The sequence below is a fragment of the Pseudopodoces humilis genome, chromosome 1 (genome assembly GCF_049639895.1).
Source record: "Pseudopodoces humilis isolate 2021_Gansu_Grassland_sample_001 chromosome 1, ASM4963989v1, whole genome shotgun sequence".
NCBI lineage: Eukaryota > Metazoa > Chordata > Aves > Passeriformes > Paridae > Pseudopodoces > Pseudopodoces humilis.
The window spans coordinates 13,167,440-13,193,633 of record NC_142200.1 but is presented as its reverse complement, the minus strand read 5'-3'; the positions used below and the strand labels follow the sequence as shown (position 1 = coordinate 13,193,633).

The window sequence follows — 26,194 nt, the reverse complement described above, 5'->3', positions numbered from 1 at the left end:
ACTTTTTTGTTAAAACTGACTAAATTTCAGGAAAATAAGTGTTGTAAGGAATGTGCAGGTAGAAAGAAACAGTATTTAAAAGCGAGAAAAAGTGACTGCACATGGTATGTAATCATTAGCAAAATCCAGTACTGCTGGAGTTCACACAGATTAACTGTGCAGCTGGATAATAACATTGGAAATGTTTATGACCAAGTATTACTTGTAGTTCCTTTGTGTAAGATAAGGACAATCACATTTCTTGTACTGAACCATAAACTAACCAACCCTGTTTTCCACCCACTCAGAGTTCTCCCTCTGCAGGGCAGTCTTAACAGATTTTGGGCCAGACTGTGCAATTAATTGGACATATGATCTCCAGAATGCAACCCCAAGAACAAACCCCCTACACCTAATCACTTAGGCACAAATGTGAACCTCATTCCTTTCCAAAACACACCCAAACCATGTCCTGTAGGCATGCACTTCCAGAGCCTGGGGCCTTTTCCTGAAGATAAAAGGATGGGATACAAGGTTCACTTTTAAAATAGGTCTAGAGGAAAAAAAAATTAAAAAAAAAATCTCATTGGATAAGCGATGGGGTGAAGGACTCAAAAGAGAGGGGAGGCTGGGCTTAGTGCCTTCTTCAGCCTAATGGGGATTCAATCCCACATCTCCTACATAAGAGTTCAAGAGGCATCCAGCTACAAGAGGCATAGGGATAAAGACAGAGCACAAGAAAGAATGCAAACTTTTTCTTCTTCCTCCTTTAGAAGTCACGATTTCAAAGCCAAGCAGCTATTAATACATTTTGAAAGCATCAAACCTATTTATGTACAAAATGGTGTGACAGAAACTCAGATGAGTCCTGTTTTATGGAGCCAGCTGCTCTCCACCTAGGGCTTGGATTGGCATGGGGAAGACAGGCATCTCCGGCTGTGGCATTTCTTGTCATCACAAAAGCATATCTGAGAAACATCATGCACCGAAAAAGAGAGGAATACAGTCGTCATGCCCAAGCTAGTTCAACTTCCAGGGCAGCTACACACACTTGCATGAAACCTTCTTAAAGTGTAATCTGTAAAGTCACAGCTGTATGTGTGGAGGATAAACAGTGCATGGGACAACATTAGGTTAAACTCGGTCATTCCAGAGGCAGGACATCCCAGTCTAAGTCACGACGGGAGAAATAAGTGAAGTGCTGCTGAATGGCATATCCTTTATCTGGAGAATATGCTTTTACAAAGAAATGCAAGAAATAAAATGGATTATAAATGGTTGGGTGGATGTGTACCTTTCTCTACACCAAACTTTTACAAACATTTTCTATTACTTTTAAGCAATGGTGCACAGTTGAGCCAGACCGAACAAAAAGAAGAGACCAATCAAATGTTTTCAGTATTTTGAATGGACAACCTAGTAGGCTCCTTTAAAAAAAAAAAAAAAAAACAACAAAAAAGAAACCCAAAAAGGCAACCTCGCCATTTCGAAGCCCAAATATCCGTAACCAGAAGGCAAATAACAACCTTTTGCAAACCGTCATTAGGAAATCGCGCCCGAGTCCGGCTGGTCTGATTCAGGACTCGCGAACGCGGAGCGCCGCGCTCCTGGGGGAGCCGAGAGGCGGCGGCCGGACACGGCCCGCTCCCGGCCGCGGTGCCCGCACGGCGGGGCCGCCGCCCAGCCCCGGGCGAGGAGGCGGCTGCGGGGCGGGGCCGGCGCCGGGCCGGGCCGGGGGAGGCCGCACCTGCGCCCGCCCTCACCGCCGCCTCCTCGCCCACCTGGCCGCGCTCGGCACAGCAGCCACCGCCGCAGCAACATGTTGCCCAGGGGAGCCTCGTCCATGCCGCCGCCTCCCAACCCCGCTCCCTACTTCCCGCCTCCGCGGGTCACGCTGCCCTCCGGCCTGGAGATCCTGCGCACCTTCTCGGGAGCCGTCATCTTCCTGGAGATCGTGAGTGCGAGGGGCCGGGGTGGGGAGCGGCCGCGGGCCTGCTCACCTGCCATTTTGTGAGCGGGGCAGGTGCGGGGGCCGGGCCGGGCCGCAGCGGGACCGGCCCCGCACACAGGTGGCTTTCGCGGGGCTTTCGAGGCTTTGAGCCACGCTGACCCCCCGACCCAAAAAGGCACACGGAGAGTTACAGCAGGTTTTGTCCGTGCGCGTGTTACGCGTCCTCTGCAAACTCCTATAAGTATGTTCAATGTCATGTGTGTGTTAGACCTCGCTGGTGTGCAAAGGGCTGAGAGGACCTTTGAGCTGGGGTTGGGTATGGCGCTCTGCAGTGCCGCTGATTAGTGGGAGATAAAAAACACGAAAACTTATAGAACTTATAAAAACTTAGTAGAACTCATCTGACTTTATTAATTTTAGGTATTTTTCTTATGGTCAGAGCAGAATACTGCTTGGGTTCCAGTATGTGAGCTGGATCCCACCTCACAAGCTGTAAAATTGTACCTGAGCAAGGGACAAGTCGAAACTGGAAACACAAGTCCGTGTACTGAATCAGGCCCAGAGGCAGTAGGGACAAAAGGTTAATTTGGTCTGCCAACCAATTGTACATCTGACAGCCAAGCTGTAGTGGACAGGTGTAGTGTGAGGGAAATAGCACAACAGTGGGTGCTGACATTACAGCAGTCTCTACAGTACAGTTCTAAATTTATTTTTAAGGAACCCTGCAAGTTTGCACATTCAAAATACTGAAAACATTTCATTTGTCTCTGTTTTCTGTTTAACAGACACTTTCTGCTATCCCTTTTACTTCCTCACTGCCCATCACTCTCTGGTCACCAAGTAACAGACTTGCACCTGCAGTCTTGTGAAACTAGAGAAAGTTTCGTTCTTCGCAGCTAAAAAAGGAACCCTAGAGAACAACTTGAACAGTAATACATAAACCCATGGGAGCTTTGAACTGAGACTAGCAATGCATCTTTACATATATGCTGCTGCAGTGTAACAGCAGAGAAGAACCAACTAATTTTATAGCAGGCATCTTTTGAAAGGTATCTCTTACCCAACTGATACAAAAGAAAGCTCTCTGAATCTGAAAATGTAACCTCTGACTTCTGGTTTGTAAATCTGTAGAATTTAAACAGGAAAGAAGTAACTTGTGCTTGGAAATAGATTTTAGTTGACACTATTTATCAAGTTGGATTATGCAGTTCAGTATTTCTGTAATAAACAAACATATTTGGAGTGAATTATAATTGTTACCTATTTACCCTTTTTTATTAAAAGGCAGGATTTGCAGGAAGAAATAGTAATGTTCCTTAGGCCAAGAGTTGATTAAACCAGGGAAGCTTTAGAGTACATAAATTCTCCATCAGACCATTCCTAGCACAGCGTCCCTACCACTCATTTTCTGTGAGGAGTCTGCTGAAATGAAAATTGGCACTGCTGAATTCTTCTCCAAGTTAACATGATTCTGGAAAGCTCTATATTTTTCTAGTCTTTGCAGCATAGTTTACAACTCATTCCGTATTCTAGCTTTTTCTTTTGCTTTAATGCTTTGTGTCCTCTTTCAGCTTGGTATTACAAATACATTGAAAAAATGGGTGTGTTTTTATCTTCTTTCTATATCTCATCTGATTAGGATGACAAAGTGAAACAGTATGAGATTGAATCCAAAGTAGTAGAAGTACATCCTTTTTGTGCTGATTAGTGTAAATACAGAGATATTTGTGTGTGTATGTGAACTGTGTTTTCACGGTTCTTGTATTTTGCCCAAAATTCAGTCAGGGTAGAATTTTCAGCAGCAGCACACAAGTCACCTGGGTTTGTAAATCTCACTTTCAAGACTATTTTAAGAGCTTTTAGGAATTTCAGAGTGGCTTTGTCTTTTCACCACTTAGTGCCTATCATTTCTGAGAGGAGGTCTTGGGCTCTGAGTACTTTTGGAGTGTTTTCTCATGATTCCTAAGAGTCATCTGATGATATGTAATGTGTAATATCAGTTCTTAGGCAGAAAAGATGGAGTAGAAGTTATCTCTCAGTTCATTCTCTGTATTCCTTTCCTTGCAGCTGTTTGGAACAATAGTCTGGATTTTGGTCGCCTCTACCCAAGTTCCACTGCCACTGCTGCAGGGATGGGTAATGTTTGTGGCAGTAACAGCGTGGTTCCTCTCCATTGTGTTTCTCTCTGTGTTCCTCTTTGGTTATGCAAATAGAGTTGCTGTTAACTGGAACCAAGCGGTAAGATTTTTTCTTCATTTAAGGATTCTGTTTGTTTTATAAACTGAAAAATGTTTAATGAGAAGTGTTGATCCTAAGTTTTAACACCTGACTTTTTGCTTTAGCACAAAGTTTTTCAAGCAGGAATTCAAAACTGGAAAAAGAAAGAATAGGGTTACAGAGGTAGCAGAGGAAATCCAAGACCTGTTTTATGATGGAGGCTGAAGGAGCTTTTGAAGGAGTACACTTGTCATCTCTGAGCATATAAAATGTATGAGCAGCAGGAAGAGGACTCATTTAACAAGGCGTGACAACAAACTGGTTTAAATGGCCAGAAATTATTGTGGACTGGAAATCAGAAAATACTTTCTGACTATTAGAGAAGTGGTAGTAACACCTTGTGAATAATGGGATGTAGAAAGATATATCTAATATTATAAAGGAAAGAATGCATTTATGAATATACTGTCTGATGTGATTGTCTGAGATAGCACAGACTGTACTTCAGCACTCAGAAGGTCCCCTCCAGTTCCTAAGAAAGTCTACTTGTGACTTTTGGGTCAATTCCTCAAAGCTAGGGGAGCAATGATGAGTGGCTGTTAGACCTTAGGTGGTAAAAGACATCATAACCTGCACTATGATATCTTAACATCTTAACAGGAGACTTAACATCTTCATCTTTCTTAGATGGAGCTTGGTGAGGCTGATATAAGATATAAGAAGATATAAGTATTCTTTGCTGAGCTTTTCATTTTGAAGACAGAGCCTGAATCTTGTTGAATTGATTGTTATGGCTTGTGCCAGTAGTTCTCAAAGACTCTAGCTTCCTGTTAAAAAAGGGAAGGTTTTTGTATTAGTTTTTGTCAACCACATGGATACCTCAGGTTATTGACTGGTAATTTACATGCTCCTTTGTTGTCATTAACTATTTTTTACTTTGAGTTTTTAGTACTCAAGTAGTTTAGCATGAGATTATACCACACATTATAGTACTGGAAATGAATGATAAGAGGTGGCATAACTGTGATCATAATTTTTAATTTTCAAAAAAAAATCTTCCGAAAGAACTGCAAATTCTAAACTACTGAAGTATGTCTGACTGTAACTGCTGATCACCTTCACTTTCCTCCTGGGCAGCTTAGTTCTCCTGTTGACACTCCCCCTGATCATAGCTGGAATTGCATGCTTCAGTGTCAACAGCTGTGGATATCTCTCTGTTCAGGCAATTCATTAACTTCTTAAAACAGAAGTTCTTTAAAGCAAATCATAAAGCTTTATGAGTTTGGAGCTCTGATAAATCAAAGCCCATCAGTGCTAACAGACTGGATTCTATTAAAAAACAAACTTTAGTACTTTGATAGTGAATAAACATACATACAGCATCAGCTTTCCAGCACAATACAGACAGTAATTAGGCTAATAATCAGTTGCAATCACAGAGACCTTTACAGGGATTTATGCTGCAACATCCTCACAAATTATGATGCAACAAAGCCCTTAAGCATAACTAAAGTAAATTAATAGTGTCCTGGGTTTCATTGAAACTGTTTGCCAGTTTACAATCATGCATTTATTTAAGAGATGCTGCATAAGGACAAAGCCTTTTATAGATTGAAAATGCTATACAAATTTCATCTTAAAACAGTCGTGTATGTTACGCATTGGCTTCTTGATGCTGGCAGTTTGTTGTACTGTTAATTTTGTTCCCTTGTGTATAATAAATTGCTGGAAAATTTTCTATGTCAGGAAGTGGATACATTACTAGTATAAAAACTGCATCTATAACTTTATCAAAACAGCTGTTATAACTCAATTGACATCCAGTCAGACTGGAATGGTCTGCCTGAGGAGATGCTGGAGTCACTGTCCCTAGATGTGTTTAAAAAAGACTGGATGTGGCACTCAGTACCATGGTTTAGTTGAGGTGTTAGGGCATGGGTTGGACTCGATAATCTTGAAGGTCTCTTCCAACCTAGTAATTCTGTGATTCTGTGATCTTAAATAAGTGCAAAGGGAATAATTTTGTCTCTAAGTTGGTAGCTGAAACCCAGCCCCTTCCAGCTGTCAACAAATATAAGAGAAGACACTTTACCACTATTTTCGGGTACCCAAATGTTTTGTAATTTGTTGACACTAAACTCTTTAGCAGCACTTGACAAGTTGGGTCCTTTTCACGTTCTGTTGCAAATAAATAATTAATTACTGGAAATACTCAAACTCTTTTTGTTACTATAAATGTAGTCCTGGATTTAGTAATACCTTATGGTGTAAATATATCTGCTTATACTAATAAAGATACTTTAAAAATAAGATAGTACACAGTGGAAAATATGGACCTTATGGAGCTCCATCACTCAGTACATCAGTGTATTAAATCAGATGGTATGACAAGTACTGCCCTTTACAGCCTGACTCACAACACACTCATTTACAAAATTAGATGTGAACTTATCATGCTGCTTTGATAGTGTTTTACATACACTTTGTATGAGGTTTCAATGATTATACAAGTGTGGAAGCAAGGGAGAGTTAGGCACTAGATAACAATAATTACTAAAACCCAAGAAAAGGTCCCTCACAATATCTTGGCATTTTTGGTCACAGAAACCATAACCATGTAAATTTGAAACCTTACTGATGCTACAGAGCTTCGCTATAATTGCTTCCAGGAGAAGGAAATTACAGGGTTTGGCAGGAGAATGAAGGAGATGAAAGAGTCTCTCCAGAAAAATATCTCTCCTGTATGCAGTCAGTCCTGATCTAAGTGGAATGGGGATACTGTAGTAGCAGCTTATATCATAACTTACCAAAACTGACTAGGGTATGATTTAAGTAGCTTTAGCTGCAGTCAAATGTGGAACAAGTAATGTGTTTGAAAAGAAGATTCTTTCAATTAAAAGAAAATCTTACATCTATGAAGAAAATGCATTTCTCTGGACAAGGTAGTGCAGCACATTCTCACTTTGCTCTCAGGCAGGCATCAGGTGAGGATGTCACCCAGTAATTTCTATGCAGGTGAGTGCTGTCTGCTGGACACACATAAAGTATCCTGGGTTCTCACTCTAGGCATACTGATAGACTACTGCACTTAAGTGAAGTTAAAGTTCATAAGGAACTCATTAGTACTGGAGTTAGACTGCATATCATAGGTATCATAAAGCACACATATACTTGTGTATATTTTAAAATTGTCTCTGTGGCTTTTCCAGACCTTTACAGGTATAGGCACAAAGGATATGTTTTACGGATCAAGAATTGAGTGCAGTGCAAATGTCAGCTTTTCAGACTGAATAATGGAAGGAGATGTTGGAAGAATAGACATTTTAAACTGTACTGGAACATGCCTTAGATCTTGCTGCTGCAATACTGGGATCTGAACTAGGGCCTGCAAAGGCACCAGATTTTTTATATGTGTGTCAGTAATGGAACCCAGAAATGAGAGTTAGGAGTTTAAACCTTATGTTCAGTTAGCATTCATCATTGTGGAGGGAATTGCCTGGAGAGGGCCAGTAGAGAAGCATATTTGAAATAAATCCTAAAACCTGTCCTCACAGGTCTTGGACATTTTATTCCACAGTATCATGAAGAGCTGTCAGGTTAATGACTATTAGGTAGGGCCAAGTCAGAGAGAGTTGTGGAAATGCCCCAATTCTTGGATCTCATTGTATTGGGATGTTGGACATCTCAGCTGTGTCAAAGCTGAATTGTTTCTGGCATTAGAGAACCAAAATTTAAGCATGGAGGGAAGATGTTTGAAGCTTTGGTTATAGCTGAGAAGAGACTTATGGGACTGCAAGATTGTGTTGTACTGCTTGAATTGTGATCAAGTTGCCCTGTATATGTCTTCTTTTTTTATCTGTTTGAAGAGAGATTTCTGTAAACTCCACTAACTTTAAGGTGGTCTAAAATGTCAGCAGGTACATAAAGAAGAGTATGTGCCTCTTAATTTAAAAGAACGTAAGATTTGGGGAGAGGGAGAGCTGCCCTTGATCACTGATAATGTTAGTGAGTTGCTTATAATTGCAAGAAGCTGTGAAAACATGTCCAGGTTAAGCTGTCAGATGGATTTAATACTGCTTATCTCAAGTTAGTGTTATCAGTTCTTGTTTCATGTTTCAGTGCTGGATTTCATTTGTACTGAGATGAGAAGAATTAGATATGTATTGAAGCCCAGACTGATTCTGTTATTTGCTTTTTAGGACTTTATTTTCCATGGGGCTACTTTTGTCTTTTATTTTGGAGCATTTCTACTGCAAGCAGCAACTACATCTCTGCATCACTTTCCCTGCAAATTCAACTCCACCATATATGAGAGCATTCTAAGTGGTCGTGAATATAACATAAGCATAGCAGCCTCGGTAGGTGTTTCATATATTTGTATCAGGGGAACATAAGTCTGTAGCAAGCACTTGTAGCCAGCCATTCAACTTGGGAATTTAACAGCAAACTGGAATAGAAAGAGGAGCTGTGAGAGAAAGAATTGCCTTTGACAGCAGCAAGTAGTATCTAACAGAAACATGCAAAAATATTTGTATCAGCTAATGCTTATGGGATAAACCGCTTATTCTTCAGTATGGTGTAGAGTTGATAGTGTTCACTGTAGTGTTTTAAAATATATGATCACTACAGCTTATATTTTTTAGACAAGGTATTTTGTAAAAACATTTTGGTTAGTAGAAGAAAAAGAACTGAGCCTCTATCCAAGGATGAGGTATGAGGTATGAAATTTACACCATTGCTCAAAATTTCAGTTGTTTTTTTTTTTACCATTTAGATAGTCCTGAACATGTCATGGAGATTAAAAAATTTGGACTAGATCTTTATGAAGCTCCACATAAGTCCTTACTACATCAAGACTCTGCTGTCTCATTGCAATTATTGGAGTGATTTTCTTGATAGCCTAAGCCCAGAATGCCTTTTTTTCACTGTAGTTGCATCATCACTGAATCAATGTATTTGGTGATGTGGGATTTGCACAGCTGAATCAGAAAATATAACAGGCTTTAGTTTTAATCCTGGCTGGACTCTTCAGGGATGAGTAGAGGTGTGTCAGGCTTAACTTAAAGAACTGAAACCACTGCTCTTAATTTTTTGTTCCATCCAAAGACTTTCATACCAGGGAACTGTATATATTAAGCTTCTAAACCCTCTGGGGTTATCTGTTGTCCTTAAAACTCTGTGCATCACAACTTTTGCACAGTAAGCACTTTCAGTTCATCTTAAGATGAAAACAGGTGAACAGAAGGTGTAAGATTCGCATTCTGTCTGCAAGAGCAGAATAGAAAGGAAAAGCCTTTAGCTTTGGCAAGCCAGGCCCTGAAGAGGTGAAGTGGGCATGTCAGTGTCCCAAGGCCAGTGTTCCTCACATCACCCACCTGCCAGTAACGTACTCAAGCACGTCTGATTCCTGGGTGGCCATGTGGCACAAGGACAGAGGTGATGTTCCAGCTGTGCCTGAACTAAGGGAGGGACTTTATACTGAGGAAATATCTTAAATTCTAAGTCCTGGTTTAGTGTGTTCAGATCCCCCTGAGTATATGGTCACTGCAGTCATTTGGTCTGACAACAGAATACTGGGCACTCCAAGAAACCGTTCCCTGCTTCCATGCTAACTTTTTTAATTCAATTCTTCAAGCCCCTCAAATCCCTGTCAAGATAGAGGAGGAGAAGACTCTTTTGTAGCTTGCCTCAGTATCTTAATTAAGAGTAGCTGGAAAATGGTGAATGAAATAAATGTAGTCCTTAGTGTCTTTGCATTTTTTCCAGAAGTATATATTTAGGAAGTCAAAACATCCAGAAAAAAATTTTGAATCTTAAAAATATATTAATAAAACAGTCCTGTGAGCCACATGACAAAAAGTAAAAAGGTTTCTAACATTGTCTTTTAAGTTTACATTTATTTAACATGATTAGAAATATATATATGTTCAGTTTTTACAGTTCTGTGGTGTAGCATTTATTCAAAACTTTAATTAGTTAAATTAACACTTGTATGTAAAGCAAAGGATCATTGAATTGGTAGATTACAAGAGACAATTCATTGTTATCACTGGATAATATGAGACATGTTTTCAGAAATCCTGTTTCTCATTTCTTTGGTCCAGTGTACATTATATATTCACTTTCATTGTGGCATGACCTTCAGTTCAAATCAGTTTTTACGCAGGAGCAATTTCCCTGGCATTGCCTGGGAATTTGTTCTAATGGCTGAATATCTGGTCAAAGGGGACAGATAGGAGTTGTTGTTTCTGTGTTTCTCCAAGTAAAAGAGTTCTGCTGTTTGGAGGGATGTCTTCTTTGATGTTTGCTGGGGTAAAGGCATTCAGTTAGAAACATCTGAGATTGATGTTTGATCAGTCTAGATAAGAGAACTGAAATACACAGTGTACATACACATTTACTTTCACCATAACTTACGCAGAAATTTTATTTCATATTCTATTTCTAAATGTCTGCTGAAGCAAACAAGTGAATAGTAGTAACATGAGATAGTAGTAAAATGGGGTTATTACAGAGAAGTTCCTGAGAAAACTTCAGAGGATCCCAAACCTGTCTTTACCTTATTAAGCATTTTGGTTGGGGGAGGTACCTTTTGAATCACTTGTGTTCCTGTATTCATTTAGAATAGAAAAATATTGTAGAACAATGTGTAATTCACTTTTTTCTTTTTTCTTCTTTTTTTTTTTTTTTTTTTTTTTCTCTGCTCCTCCTCTAGATTTTTGCCTTTGCAACAGCTATTTGTTATGGTTGCAGCACAGCCCTGGCATTAAGGAGATGGAGGCTAAATAACAGTTGAAGAGAGGTTAATGCCCACGTGTTCCACTTCAGATCAAATTAAGTGCTACATGTCTGTTTTACTGTAATTTAATTCTAAAAAGACTGTTTTTTTTTTCCCCTGCTTAAAATTTGCTTTAAATGCAAGTAACCCCTAATCAGGATTTCTTCAACAGAAAAATGTTTCCATCTCTTCCCTTTCTGATATTTACTTTTACTGTGTACTCATTGTAAGATAATAGAGAGTTTAGGGATAAAGAGATATGTCATTAGCAGACAACAGACCTCCAGTGCTACGCCAGAAAAGGAAGAAAATGGAAACCAAGCCAAGATGTTAAGTGCACAGGCAGCTAAAATACTCGCCCCATGTTAAGCCTTGGGATTAAGTGCTTTTCAGCATTACAGAGCACTCCATACAGGTGGAGCCTTGAGGCTCCTGGTAGAGTCATGGGTGTTCTGCCCTTTGCATGACCAGATCCCAAGCTGACTTTGAAATTACAACTTAGTACCTATATGTTATTAACTTTGATGTACAGAGAAAATATTTTTGAAAAACATCCAGTGAAATCTTTTTATATTCACTTATAGCTGTGTCCGGATAGGGTCACCTGAGCCTTAAAGCTTACTGTATTCCATACTAGATGAAAACTGGGACTTTCAATCAGTAGTTTATTCGTTTTAGGAATTTAGCCTAATCAGATATATTTATACTATAAAACAAAACAGTGCATTTGAGTTGTGTGTGTATATACATGGTATATTTTTGTTTAACAGGAAATTTTGCACTGTTTAACTTTGTTGGAGTACAGCTTTGTTCTTGTTACTTCAAATGCTGCATTTGTTAGGTATTATGTGAGTCAATATCATTTGAATGGAATGTTACCAAATAGTGAATAATGTCTGACCTCAATTCTTGCAGTGTGTTATTTGTTGCATTCTAAAGCTGCAGTGTTGTAAAGGTGTTTTTTATTTGGACAGATGCCTATGCAACATCTTGCTGAAAGCAGTGGAGTGCAAAGCAGTCCACCCACTATGGAGTTTGCTTTTCATGCGAATGACATTTAATTGAGCCTCTCTTGAATATTCTGGTGTATGATGACATGTAATATTATGTACAGAAAATTGACTTAGCAAAACTCAACTATAGCATTGTTCTCTGCTCCCTGACACTCATATAATTTTGCACATGGTGAAGCTTTTAGTTATTATGCTAGTAAATAACTTTTGCTTTTGTGAATAGTGCCAAAAAGATAAGCTGGGACAGTAAAGGCTCCCTATCATTTGTAAAACAACTTGTTCACTACATCTTGCCAGTGCACCTGATTATTCTGCAGAGACCAGCAGTGGTTGTGTAAAGGAAGAAAGGATTTCCTTCATTCCCAGGCCTGCTCGCTCTCCTTGAGGCAGCAAGGGTGTCTGCCATGGAGGCTGCTTTATCAAACTTGTCAGGTACAAGGATCTCCAAGGGGCAGCCACCCTCAGCAGTACCCTGCTGACCCAGGCTGGGTTCTTGTGGGTGGCACAGCAGTGAGTGGCACCCTTCTGACTATGGAACCACTTGGTCATCCTGAATTACTACAATGGGATGTTGTCATGTACCTGTTTTCTGATGGTTTTTTTCTTCCAAAGATTTTATACTCTGGCTGATTTTTTTTCCCCTTATTCTCTCATTGCATCCAAACTTTTTGTGAACATTTTACCTAGAGCCATATACTTTTAAAAATACTTCATATTGTATAAAATACATTTACACTGGAGTATATGGATGAAAGTATATAATGAAGACTTATGCTAACCAGCATTAAAGTTACTTAATATATTTATGGCAGTAGTCTGGTTATTAATTTTGTCTTTGGAAAGTGTCAAAAAAACTACCTTGCTACTCTGACTTACCTGGTGCTAGACATACAAAATTGAGGCTATGATTTCATGAGAAGGTACGGTTGCATTGGGGCTAGTTTCACATATATTTAATTAATTTCATGGCTAGTTTGCCATGTGACATTCTGTGAATATTGGTGAGAAGAGTAAAGTCAGTTACAATGTTTTAAACTGATGCTGATCTTTGATTTGGTTTCCCTGTGCCCTGCAACCTGGCTATGCCCTGCACACCACAGACTGTGCATGCCACAGCTGCAGTCTCTGCAGCCAGCTGAGGTCATGGAGGCCAGGTCTTAATGTTCTGCATATTTAAACCTACAGAGTACGAATCACACATGTGGAGTCAATTAAAGGGCTGTCTAAGCTTAGCTGGCATTTGTATCTAACCTCCAAGTTCAAACCTGACGTGTAAAACCCTTGAGTGGTGAGTGCTATTCAAGCCTTGTAATCTACTCATGGAAGTCCAGATAGCAGAGTGCAGTTACCGTGGCATGGAAACTGTTTGCATAGTGAGGAAAGACTGAACTTTCCCTCTTAAGTATCAAAGACAAACAAAGGACAGAGAAGAGATAAAGATAAAAACTACAGTAATGAAGAACAACTTTCACAGGTAAAATGGAATGAAAGAATAGAATTTTTGTGTTAGTATGGATAGAGTTTTGCTGTACTTTGAGGAATATCCATGGACAGTCAGACTGGAATGTGCAGTTATGTTCTTTAAAAAAAAAAACAAAACAGGAAAAAAAGTCAGTAGTTAAATTTTATATTACTTTATACCGGGTGCTAAAAAAGTAGGTGTGACTTAGAAATGGTATGTGTGTGCTGGATGTATGCAAATACTGATATGGATATAATATGTAATCCTTGTGACAGGTATTCCAGGGAAAATGTGCAAGCTGGTTCTAAAAAATCTTACTTCCTTGTAAGAGAATTCCTCCAAGCCTATGACCTTCAAGGACACAAGCTGAGACCTCTCCAAAGAATGAAAGATCTAAGCTGGGAGGTGGGGAGGGACATAGGGAGATAATTTGTCTCAATTCATTTAAGGTGAAAGGAACAAGACCACAGATGCCAAATAGACTTTTCCTCAAACATCTCTATTTGATGTGAAGCTGCAGTGCAGCAGTATCTAAGGTACTATGCAGGTCCCTATTCTTAGAAAATATTTCATGGTGTTTGGATAGCACTGTGTGGTAGCTGCTGGTAAATAAGGAGAAGGAGCTTCAAAGGAGACTTTCCTTCAAAGGGTGGAGATAAGCAACAGTTACTGCAATTATTCTCTTTCTAACGAGAAGTGAAAGTGCACATGTTAGAAAGCTAAAATTTTGTTAGAATTTTGGCAGAAAATATGCACAGCACGTGCTTCACTGAAGTCCTGATTCTGCTTCTGCCTTGCTAAATGTCTGAAAATAATCCAAAGTGACACAGGTGCTGCAAGATTATTGATCTGCAGGAGGTCAGTCTGTTCAGATTATCATGATTTCTCTGGCTGTGCATATTGGTTATAACTCCTGATGTGAGTAAAGTTGTGCTACTGTAAAAAGTTTCCTTAAAACACAGCTGCAAACCACAGCTTTTAAAAGAGAGAGGCAGAAGCAGTGACTACATAGACCTGTGCCCTTCATAAAAATAAAAGAAAAACCACTGGATAATCACTAGACCTGTGTTGTCTCTTTCACTTCCTAAACCAGATCACAATGCTGACTCCTGTTGCACTTCCTCTAATTGTTGCAGTTTTGCATTTGCTTTATAACTTTAAAGAATTTTGACATTCATAATTTCTCCATCTGAATTTCAAAAAATAAGAGAGCTTAAAACTTCTAAAACTTGTTTGCTCATTTTTATCTAGACATTGTGAGATTGGTCTCTGAACAAAAGCATCCTGATGCATTTCATACTCCTCTGCCAGGCTGCCCAAGTTGTACAGAAAGGCTTCCCAGGTTTTTGTCCAAAGATGACAGTAAGCCATTAGTTCTCGGACTGAGATGCAAATAGAACATTTCTCTTTTCAGTCCTACAAAAACTTGAAAGTGAGAGCATGTTGTCTTTCTTTCTTGGCTGTATTTGTACAATTGGTCATGACACAGTAGTCTTTGTTGAGATATAAAGAAAACCATAAAGAAAAAAAAAACCAGAAGAAAAAGCAAATGTTACATACTAAAATTAGTAAACAGAAATGAAAGTATTTAATTTTTTTATGAAGCTGAATTCAGCATGACTGTTCTCTTTTCTCCAGAATTATTGCTCAGTTGTGGTGCTTATCTAAACACCATTATAACCTGACCAGCTCAGAATTTATTGTATTTATCCTCAAGGTGCTCCTGTAAAGAAGGTAAGTGCTGTTCCCATTTCACAGGTGGAAAACCTGGACACAGAGACAACTGAAGAACAACTTGCTTGTCAGAGGCCTCTCTCAGGAGATCTGTGGAGCAGGAGAAGGAAACCTGGTTTCTCAAGTGAGAGCCTCTACTGCTGCTCACTGTGGGCTGGAAGGAAGCCCTATAGAGTGGGTTGTATGTGACCTGACCCAACTGCTGTCTCTGTCATGGTGGTATTACTCTGGCAATTAGTTACATGGGGTAAAAAGGTAGAATGACTGTGCAAGATTATGAATCAAAGGGAGGTTTCAAGTGCCAAATCAGCATTCCTAGATCAAATATCATAATTTCCGGGCTCTTAACAAATTTTGGTTATTGAATTGTAAGTAGACATGAAGTTCCTGTTTGAGGTGTTGATCTTCCTCCTGCATTTTAAAGAGAGGACAAAGGTCCTCAGGAATCTGTAGGTTTCAGATTCTCCCTGCTATATGACATGTTTGAGCCCTAAATTCTTGGAGCTAGCAAAATATTATCTGCCTTGAGCCTGCCAGGACACAGCACCTTTCAGTTCAGAAACCTGAGCTAAGTTTTGGCAACTAACCTGTCACGTTACCTTTCAAGGGAACACAATGATCAAACTAGGTTATGTCTAGGTGTGGTTTTAACGTCTTTCTTGCCATGGGATAATTGAAAATGTCAGTAAAGATTCTGAAGATTGTTGACAATATATTCATACATTTATGTCCAGAGTTACTGTGCCTGGCTACAGAGAGGCGAGGACTGAACCCTATGGATCCGTACTGGATTTGATTATGGTTGCAACATTATTAGTAATCTTAAAAGAATTACTGCAGATTTTAATCTCATCCAAACACCTTTTCCTGCTCATCTCAGTAAGATGTGCTTTCTGTCATTGGACCAGTGCTGTGACACAAGAAACAGCAAATCAGAACACACCGGATAGAAGCTCTGCATACCTTGAAGAGAAAAGCATCATAGAATGGTTTGGTTTTGGAAGATGTCTTAAAGGTTCTGCACTCCTCCTGCTGCAGAGCTGGGACCTTGCGCAGTTGTGTTGCCCTGTACAAAGGTGCTGGGACCTTCCAGTGATCTGATTGCCTGCTTGAGCAGTTCTGCTTGCAGTGCCCACCAATGACTGGCTTTTAACATCACTGTTACAAGTGGTTTGGGTTCAATAAGTTTTACCAAACAAACTAATCAGGCAAAAAGTGTTTTATTTCCATATAAAATAGAAGAGTGGAAGGTTTCCTGACTAATGTTTTATCCCATACAGGGATCACAGCCATTTTTTTTCATGATTTTTGACAGGATGAAAGTGCAAAACATACTTTAGCGTGAATTAATAATGTAATTAATGATATCACAGGTCTTACTCCTTACAACCTTCATGGCCTAGAAGTATTTATAGACTCCTGGGTCCAGGTGAAAACCCCAACTAGGTTGCATCTCTGTGCCTCTGTAAAATCTAAAACAGCATCTTCTCTTTTCCCTGTCTCTTCCCCATTTTTAGAAAGCAAAAAGAGAGCTGCAGCATGATACAGACAGACTGGACAACTCAAGAAACTAAAGTGCTTTAGTGGAGTGTGATTCACTCTTCAGTAGCACTTGTGGGCATGGAGTCTTGAGGTGGTTCCACCAAGATAAAATACAAAGTTATGGCAGAAGGGGAAATGGGGTGGGAAGCCTTGCGGATAGAAAAGTTGCATAAGAGCTCAGTACTTGGCTGCAGTTGCTTCCTGTATAAAATTTGGCATCAAATCCAGCACTTATCTCCTGAATATACCTGTTTTTGAAACTGTTAATACCTTGGCCTGGGATCTACAGCCCTGGGTAATCTGTAGGGCCAGCTTAGAGCTTTGGGTTATTGGAATCAAGAGGCAAGGTGAATCATCACCAGATACTTTAACTCAAAATTCAGGAGCAGAGGAGAAAGAGAATTGTTTGCAGGTCCCTTTTCCAACTTGTTACCAGCTCTAAGAGGTAAGAGGAGGGCAGGAATAGTTTTCCTCTACCTTCATTCCTTGGCTGCAATCACCATGGACCTAGAATGAGCTGCAGGACAGAAAGGATGAAGACTTGTACAGAATAATTTGAGTTCTAAGATACAGCTACCCACAGCAGTGACAGCTCTTCCTGGGCCAAGTCCAAGATCCATCCCCTGACCCAAAATAAAAATCAATAAAATAAATTAATAAAAATTAAAGATAATGAAATTTTCGAACAAGCCTGAGTCTTAGCTGGAGCAAATGTTCTTAGAAAAAGATGGAGTTACTTCAGAGAGAAATTTGATGGTGAACAAGAAGCCAAATTGTTCTTTTAGTTATCTAAATGCAACTTTTTTTGAGGACTAGTTGCCAGTGAGGAATTTCACTAATAGAATAAAGAGCAGAATTTCCCCTCAGCACTAAGGAGACCTGACCTGTGAAACAAATGGAATTACGAATTTCTTGGCCTTGTGTCATTTACTATTTCTCTTAAGGATACTGATGTTGGGGTGAGTTGTTGCTGAGATATTTTTCTACTGCTCTTAAGGGACAAATAGCCTTTGTGGCCATGGCAGACTTAGAAAGTGTGAAGACTCCAATATAAAAGTCCAGCACTTGCAGAATCTCATTATTTTGGAGGACGTACAGCTTGTGCATGGTTTAGGGTCAGCAGTGCTGGGCGGGGCACATTAGGTACAATGTCACATAAAGGTCCTAAGATGAAAAGCTTCTTCCTTATCATCAAGTTACGGGCTGGCTGAAAGGAAAGCAGGAGAAGAGATCCATTCTGTGTTTACTGTAACTCTTTTGGTAAGAGGCGAGCCCTGAAGGGGAGGGAGCAGCTGCCGGAGCCCGCGGGTGCCAGCGCGGTGCCGGCAGATGGAGCCGCCGCGCCGGGAGCCGCGATCGCTGCGGAGGGCCTGCAGCCGCATCCCGGGAAAACAAAGCTGCCAGGACTGCAGCTAGGGCTGCGCACTGTAACTTAGGTGTTCATCTGAAGGAACCAGACTTGTTTTTTCGTCTTTTTATTATAAGGGGATATAGCAACAACTTAGCTTTGTACATGACTTCATACTTCTGTTGTTATGGTTGTATTACGAACTTCATATCTATCAAGAACAATCCCAGGACACAAATACAATGCAAAGTCCCTTTTTGTGAAGGTAAGAAGTAGATGCAGACAGTATTCTTCACTCTTCTCCCTGAAGGATACAGTTGGCTTTATTGGCATATATAAATCACTTGTAGTTGAAATCATGTAGCTCCACTAGGTTAGAGAAACTAGCCTTCAAACCTTAAGGAGATTTTGGAGGGTTTTCTTTTTCCTAGGGAGTTATAAAAGTTAAACAGGTCAACTAATATAAAATGACAACTGAAAGAGCTCATGCCATGGAGTTGCTGTCATTGCATTGTTTGGGGCTGATTCTTTTTAGACAGTCAAGTTCCAGGCAGGCCATGAAGACATCACAAAACTGAGTTGGCTCAAAGGTGGCAGATGAACTTTAATATACATAAATCTGGGGCAATGCATCTAGGAAAAAGTTATCCACATTAGACCTGGAACTGAGAGTTATAACTTAGGAAAAAGACCTCTGAGCCATTACTGATGGTTCTCTGAAATCATCAACTCAGTATGCAATGGCAAACAAACTCCAATAAAATGTTGGAACTCATAAGAAAGTTGTTAGGAACAGGACAGATGGTGTAATGTTACTGCTACATAAAAAACAAACAAACAAAACTCCAAAAAGCCCTGTGGTGCATTCTTGTGAAGGGCAGCAAAAATAGTTGAGGTGTTGAAGCTGCTGCCTTATGAAGACTGAAAATACTGGGACTCCACTGAGGAGTGAAGGAGACAATGGCATGAGGTAATGATGATTTACCAAATGATGTATGTGTTGGTTAAACCAAACTTGTAACTGTTGTTTACAAGGACCTTGTATGGGATCTAGGGAACTCTTGAGGCAACTACCAAAAGGTTAGTTTAAAAGAGATAAAAGAAAGTATTTGCTGACATGGTGAGCAGTGAACCTCTGGAGCTTGCCAACACAGGAGCTTGTGGAGGCAGACAGTGTTAGCATGTTCAAAAAGGGATTAGACAAATTAACACGTCTTTATGCTAAAAGGATAAGGCAGGCACATACGCTCTAGTATCCCTAATACAACAGTTAGGAATACTGCTTATTACTCATTCATTAGTCATTATTAGGGAAAAGGACATAACCAGCCTCACATGGTCTTCCTAAACAGCATCTCCTTTTGCCACCACTGGAAACAGAGCAGTGGGTGAGGCAGCTTATTATGTGATCAACAGTCTGTCTCTTATATGCAGCTTGGGACTTCTTCCCTTTGACAAGGTTTCCCTGTAGAATACAGCCTCCCCTGCATACTCAGTCCTTGCTCCATCACCAAAATGTCGAGTTCATTGGCCAGCTGATAGTTGAAAATCAAGGCAGGTAAATTAAGATTTCTTGGAAAAGGTGGAACTTGTATGTCCTAGCATAAACAGAGCTGCTTGGTTTAATACAAATGAATAGCAGTGTTGGATCCTGGTCCTTCCCAAGGCAATAGGAGAACAGGAAGTAAAATCAGGTCATGCTCTTATAGAAAGTTTTGGGAGCAGTAAATAGGTACAATAAAGATGCCCAAGTCAGCTGAGGAGGTTCTACCTTACCCTTCAGTACTGCTCCTTAGACTCTCTTCAAAAACATTTTTCAGCAGTGACAAGCTGAAAGCTAATTGTCAAAACTAATTATATGTACAAAGTAACTAAAAAAAGATTAATGAAATTTCCATGTTATCTCCTAGATACTTCCTGGTCTGTTTTTTTCTCCTCGGTTCATTATGTTTTCTTCTATGATTCTGTGAACACTGGGCTGTCTTTACACACATGCTCATGCATGCAAACACATATACTCACACTTTCTCATCCCACTTGGTTCAGCCATTCCCTCTCCTCCATCTCTTTTTTTCTCTTTTAATACAGTCTCAGTGTCCTCTGTAGTGTTTTCAGGTCCCATATGCCTTGCTGATATTTAATCCCCACCTCTTCTCACAGTCCTTGTGTCATGTTTTAATTTTCCCTGTTGTCAGGCTTTAACTGGCTCATCACTTGTGTTAAGACAAGACGGGGACGTCATGCTCCAATGACTTGAGCAGGGATGTGGGACTTCAGGTAATCAAGGAGTTACACTCTGCTGCTGCACATGCCATTAGTTCTGTGTGTTGAGTGAGGGGTCTCGGAGGTGGTCAGGTACCTGTCTTTCCCTTGTTCACATGCAGCTGCTAGGTAATATGGATACAGGATTATTTGTTTCTATAGGAAAAGCAGTTTTTTCCAGTTACTCTTTTTGAAAGAGTTAAAATGACTTTTGATGAAACCTTTCCCAGACAGTTCATCAGAAAGTAAGCAACCGGCATGGAGAATTGCTTTAAAATCTGGGAAATCATAAGCAATTGAGAAAGCCTTTCAAAAGGAAGTGTTATGTTTCTTTAATGATAGGCAATGCTTCCTACTCTGGCCATAGCATCGTTAAAGCCTTCACACCAACAAGTCCCCTTGGCACTGAAACAACACTGCCTTTTTTTGGCAAAATTCCAGCTGTGTGATCATCACTGGAAAATGCTTGTATTGTTATGACCAAATTTTCTCAATTACAATTTAAATGCCATTTTTCTGAAGTAAATGTGACTGAGGTTTGCTTTTCATACTGAGTGTATTTGCCACTTTTAAAGTACCCCTTTTCCCTGAGCATAGGTACCACTTTCTTGGGAGTCTGAAGCTGAAGAGCTCTTCTGCTGCTGTGGAGCAGCTGTCTTGGGTTGTTCAGCTGATGCTCACATCAATTGAGCATCCAACCTGGTCATTAATAAGGTTCATTTTGAACCCTTATGCTTTGCTTTTCTTTACCTAGCAATCACCAGGATGGTGAGGGACAACTGAAAAAAAGACTAATGGTTCCCTGAGAGAGATATGAGCATATAGGGGCAGGTGGAGAGGACAAACTTCAGCACCAGTGTGTCAGAGGTTCACAATAGCATGTTTCCCTCAGAAAGTATTCTTTATTTGAATATCCATTAAAGGGTAGCAAGTAACCACTGGATGCCATATATTTCTGGGTTATAACTCTCAGCAGAGAGGCTGCACAGCTTCCTGGATTGTCTTTGACAGGAGGCGAGGCAGACCTGGAAAGCTTTCCATTTTCCAGCCTGCTGGCTTTAGCAATAATATCATGTAAGTCCAAAGGGAGACAAGTGACCTTCTAGCTCATGCTATTGTGCTGGTAACACACATAAACAAATCCTGTAGCTAGAGAGGGAAGAATTTCACCAAAAACAAGGTCTAAGAAGAGGTCCTTTCCTTTGCACCTTTTCATATAACCCTCCTGTGATGAAAGCTCTCCTAAGTGACTGGTCTTTTTATCCTCCATTCGTCTAAGGCGTTTAAACTCACCTCTCCCACTGTCAAAGGAGATCCTTAAACACCACTGAATAGAATATCTCTGACAGGCTACAGGTTAAAATCTAAATAGCTGTAGAAGATGGTCAAATCCTTGGACTCCTATGTCATTATTAGTACCCTTAGCTGCTATCAGTCTGGATGGATTTTCCACTCTTCTAACAGCACACAGTGTGCTGACATCTGTACCCAAATGTAGTCTCAGGTGAGCCTGCTTCCAGTGGCAATTTTGGACATCCCCACCATGGGTGCTGCTGCCAGCCCAAGGATGCTACTGCATGTCCCATGCTGGGCTACTGGCCCCATGGAGGTTACCTGTCCTGAAGAGAGCTGGCAGCTCTCTCTCTCCACAGGCATGGACAGGGTGTACTGAGCAGCACATCTGGCAGGAAGGGGGAAAAAAGGATTTTAAATATTTCCTATCTTTAACATTTGAAAAAATCTAGACTGTTCCAGTGTACTAGTGTGTCCTTTGTGGCTCACTCTACAGCTCAGTCCAGCACTCTCCTTTGATGTTTTGCCCACAATATAATAAACTTCACCAAAGAATAGAAAAACAGCTCTCTCTGTGACAGCCACAAGCAAATGAGCTGGAAATGTGAACTGAAGCTGCACCATGTTTTTTTGCAGGAGCAGATTCTTTTATATTCAGTGGCCTAAAATGATATGGTAAAATTCAGCCAAACAGAATGATGGTCAGCGTTGATAGAATTTGCTTGGGTAATAAATGTTGTATTTATAGTAGTTTTGGTAAATTTCCAAATCTTGCTAAGTACAGAAGGGAAAAAGGACTTTCTTTAAAACTATGTGTCTTAGTTTTTTCTCTTTTTCCTCTTCAGACTTCTGGTTTCATCTTGTTCAGTAACAAAAGAAGCAAGCAAAAATATGAAAAATGTGACTTCTGGGTAATAATACATTGTGAGAAGAGCAGAACTCAGGTCTGAAAATTGTAATTGGAAAGTAATAATTTCTCTAAGGTCAAATCCCTAGCATTCCATAATTTTAAAAGGGAAATATTCGGTCTAATCTGTCCTGAACAGTGGGAGATTTTTTCCTCTCACTGTATTCATTCCTGTTTGTGTCATTCCTGGAAAGGGACCTCTTTTTCAGATATCTTCTAATTTTGTGGTAAGGATTGTGGATTTTGGTGAGAGGCCAAAGACTGAAGACTTTCAACACTGAAAGTTTCTAAGAAAGAAATTATGTCAGATAGATTCTCTTACCTCATATGACACTTGGCCTGCGATTTACTGCTCTTTTTTCTAGGATGCTTGAAGAAAGCTGTGCTGCCACTTGGTGAGCAGACTGTAGTTCAGCTTTCAAGTAGTCCTTCAAAACTTTTATCCACAGAGGAACAGAAAACTTTGACAAGAAAATATAGTGAATCAGCTGTAGCAATATGTCACGTGAGCTAATTTTTAAAACCATGTATAGGATATGAAAGGCTAAAATTCCCATTGTCTTTTTAAGTCATGAAGGGCCAACTCCACAGAGGCCAAAATTATGACCAGTTATGCCATAGATAAATACAGATGGTCAGTGCCTAAACTGGAATCTCCTAACTGGGTTCAGAATGAGAAGACAGTGAAGTGTCCCAGTGCATGGCCAGGAGACACTGTAGTGCCCACAGCTAATTATCACTTCGTTTTAGAGGTACCATGTGACAAAATACACTTGAAAGGGGTGCAAGAGATCAGGAAGCACCCATCAAGTGCTAAAAGTCAGTACTTGCTACATGTGGTTCCCTTCCTATTCCTAATTTGAACAGTCCTGTGCAGTATTTCACTTTAATCTCAAGGGGACTTCCCACAGCATAGGGTGCTGCAATCACCACAGTGCTTCACCCTCATCACCCCGTGCTTGCAGGCAAGGACTGTGCATAAATTGCTAAATACAGGGCACTGGTCCCCTCACCCACACCCAGCAGTGATGCTGAGGTGCAGCTTCGTAGGAAATACCCTATTTTGCTCTTCCTTTTGGCATCTGGTCTAGCTTTTGAGTTTCATGTGGTTTCATGCTACACTGGAAGACCTGGAGCAGAGATCAGTGCTAAATAAGGCAAATTATTCCCTCAAGCTGTTGCAGAACTCACTGTCAGAGAATTACATCACCATCTGGGACAATCTGTGGGATGTGGCTGCAGACAGCCATTATTGGGAACAATTCTTCCAAGGCAAACAAGACCACAGCTCAGAAGCTGACTGCAGTGAGTTAGAAGACGTGCTGTGAGAAGTCCTGCACTGTTAAGCAAGGCACAAACTATTTATTCACCTTACTGCATAAAGACTTCTATATACTGACCTCGCAGAGTTTTGCTCTGCAGAAGGACTCTATTTGTTATCTCACCAGGAGTCAGACCATGAAATCCCAAAGGACTATTTTGGAGGATGTCTACATTGTTCCCTTACGGCTGCAGGACCTCATGGGGATGAGAAGAAGCTCTCGTCATAGAATGCTGTGCTCTACTCCCTGAAATCTCATTGCTCTTCTGCAGACTCCAGCAGAAATCCTTTTGTGATTTTTATTTGAGCAAAATTCCCATTGTACAGTCAGCCTGTAGACATTCCAGAGGAAAATTTTCATTATTAGGGGCAGAAATGAGGCATATAAATCATTTATACATTCTGGCATTTCCAAAGCATCTCCTCATCTATCTTAATCAGAAGCCATGAGAAGAAAAGAGGATTAGAAAAATATATTTCCACAGGGAGTTTCTTAACAATTTTTCTGCTCTAAGGCTCAGCACTTACATGCTGGTTTTTGCTGGGGCAGAGTTAATTTTCCTCACAGTGACTGCTATGGGGCTGTGTTTTGGATTTGTGCAGAACACTGGGTTGATAATGCAATGCAGAGATGGTTTTGTTATTGCTGAGCAGGGCTTACACAGAGCCAAGGCCTTTTGTGCTCCTCACTCCACCAGAAAGGAGGCTGGCACAAGCACAGTTGGGAGGGGACAAAGCTGGGACAGCTGATCCCAACTGACCCAAGGGCTATTCCATAATTTATGGAATTATGCTTAGCACATAAAGCGGGGGGAAGAAGAAGGAAGGGGGGATTTTTAGAGTGATGGCATTTGTCTTCTCAAATCACTGTTACATGAGATGGAGACCTGCTTCCCTGGGGATGGCTGAAGACCTGCCTGCCCATGGGAAGGGGTGAATGAATTCCTTCTTTTGCTTTGCTTGTGTACATAGCTTTTGCTTTCCCTATTATATTGTATTTATGTCAACCCATGAGTGTTCTGGTTTTTACTCTTCCAATGCTTCACCCAGTCCCGCTGGTGGGGGGGTGAGTGGGCAGCTGCCTGGGGCTTGGCTGCTGTGCTGCCAGGGGTTAAACCACAGCATTTTCTATGATGGAAATCCATGCAAAATCACATTGCTGTGGAATACCAAAAAGACATTTTTGAGTATGAATTTGCCTTTGGGATGGTCCAAGGCACTGAGTGTCCCAGAATGAAAAGCAGAACTGGGATGCCAATGGAAAAGGCTCCAGCACTGGCGTCTCAGGAAGGCTACAAGCACGTCTTTGTGAGAAGTCTTCCCATGAAGTGCCAAGTACAAGTTGGCTTGGCCAGCAGGCATGAAATTTCACCACAGAAATGTATACAGGCATAAACTGCAAGCCTCTGGCAAGTAATTTTTGTGCAATTTCCTTGCCAAGTGCTCATGCTGGGGCTTACACCAACAGTTCTGCACACAAGTCAGAACAAAACCAACTTCCAGTTCCAGCATTATTCCATCCCCATCTGGCTTTTGCTGAAATCACCTTGTATTTCATGGCTCCTTAGTTCAGCTCACAAGACTCAACACTTATGGAGGCCACATGCTGACACACCAGACCAGTTTCACACAAACTGAGCCCATTCTGCAGAGGAGCAGTGACTCTCCCAACACATCATCACAGCACACCCAGGTGTCACCCTGGCTGGCTGAGTCTGACCTGGAATTGGAACAGGACCAGGATTTGCTGTTTGGTCAAGAGCAATGTTCTAGAGGGACGGTGAGGAAGGTGCCAGAGGTGTTATACATGGATAATGTGTCAGAGAAGCCATACCAAGTGGCTTCCAAGACAAGTGACAGTAGGACACAGTGTCCAATAACCTCAGATGAAGTCCTTAGCATTTGCTAATGCCTTTAGTGGATATTATGAAGACAATCATCCAGAAAAATAGGTTTGTGACAAGAGGCTATAATTTACAGTTCATTTTTGGTAAGGTTTTGTCCTCCATCCAATTCATGTTCCTAAGCAGTTTACATATTTTTTTTTTTTTTTTTAAATCTGAGTGCTTAGCCAGTATTTGAATCCACCAAGGGTCATTTCCCTTAGAATGAGAAACAGTTAATAAGGTTCAAGTATGCACTCAGAGAAAAAAAGTTGTATTATTTACAATGTTTTTTTTGTTTTTTTTAAAAAGCTTCCTTTTTAAACTAAACTCACAACTGAAATAAAGAACAGCAGCAAACTATCCTCCATCAAAATTTGCCCTCCAGCAGGCTCTGGGCTCAAAAGCCTGCACCTCTTCCTCCTCTTCTTCTGTATACTTGCAGTGTCCCAGTGACTGTCCCAGTGGCTGCCTGTCTCCAACACATCAATTAAATTTCTACTG

The 26,194-nt window shown here is 40.6% G+C and overlaps 1 protein-coding gene across 1 annotated transcript; it reads left to right on the top strand.

The window, feature by feature from the left end:
• The first annotated feature begins 1,727 nt into the window (after positions 1 to 1,727).
• Positions 1,728 to 12,744, top strand: MAL2 (mal, T cell differentiation protein 2). Its single transcript, XM_005516942.3, has 4 exons — positions 1,728 to 1,933; positions 3,998 to 4,168; positions 8,347 to 8,505; positions 10,863 to 12,744. Exons 1-4 carry the CDS (start codon positions 1,799 to 1,801, stop codon positions 10,941 to 10,943), a joined length of 546 nt encoding a protein of 181 aa, XP_005516999.1. The 5' UTR covers positions 1,728 to 1,798; the 3' UTR covers positions 10,944 to 12,744.
• Positions 12,745 to 26,194: the final 13,450 nt, after the last annotated feature.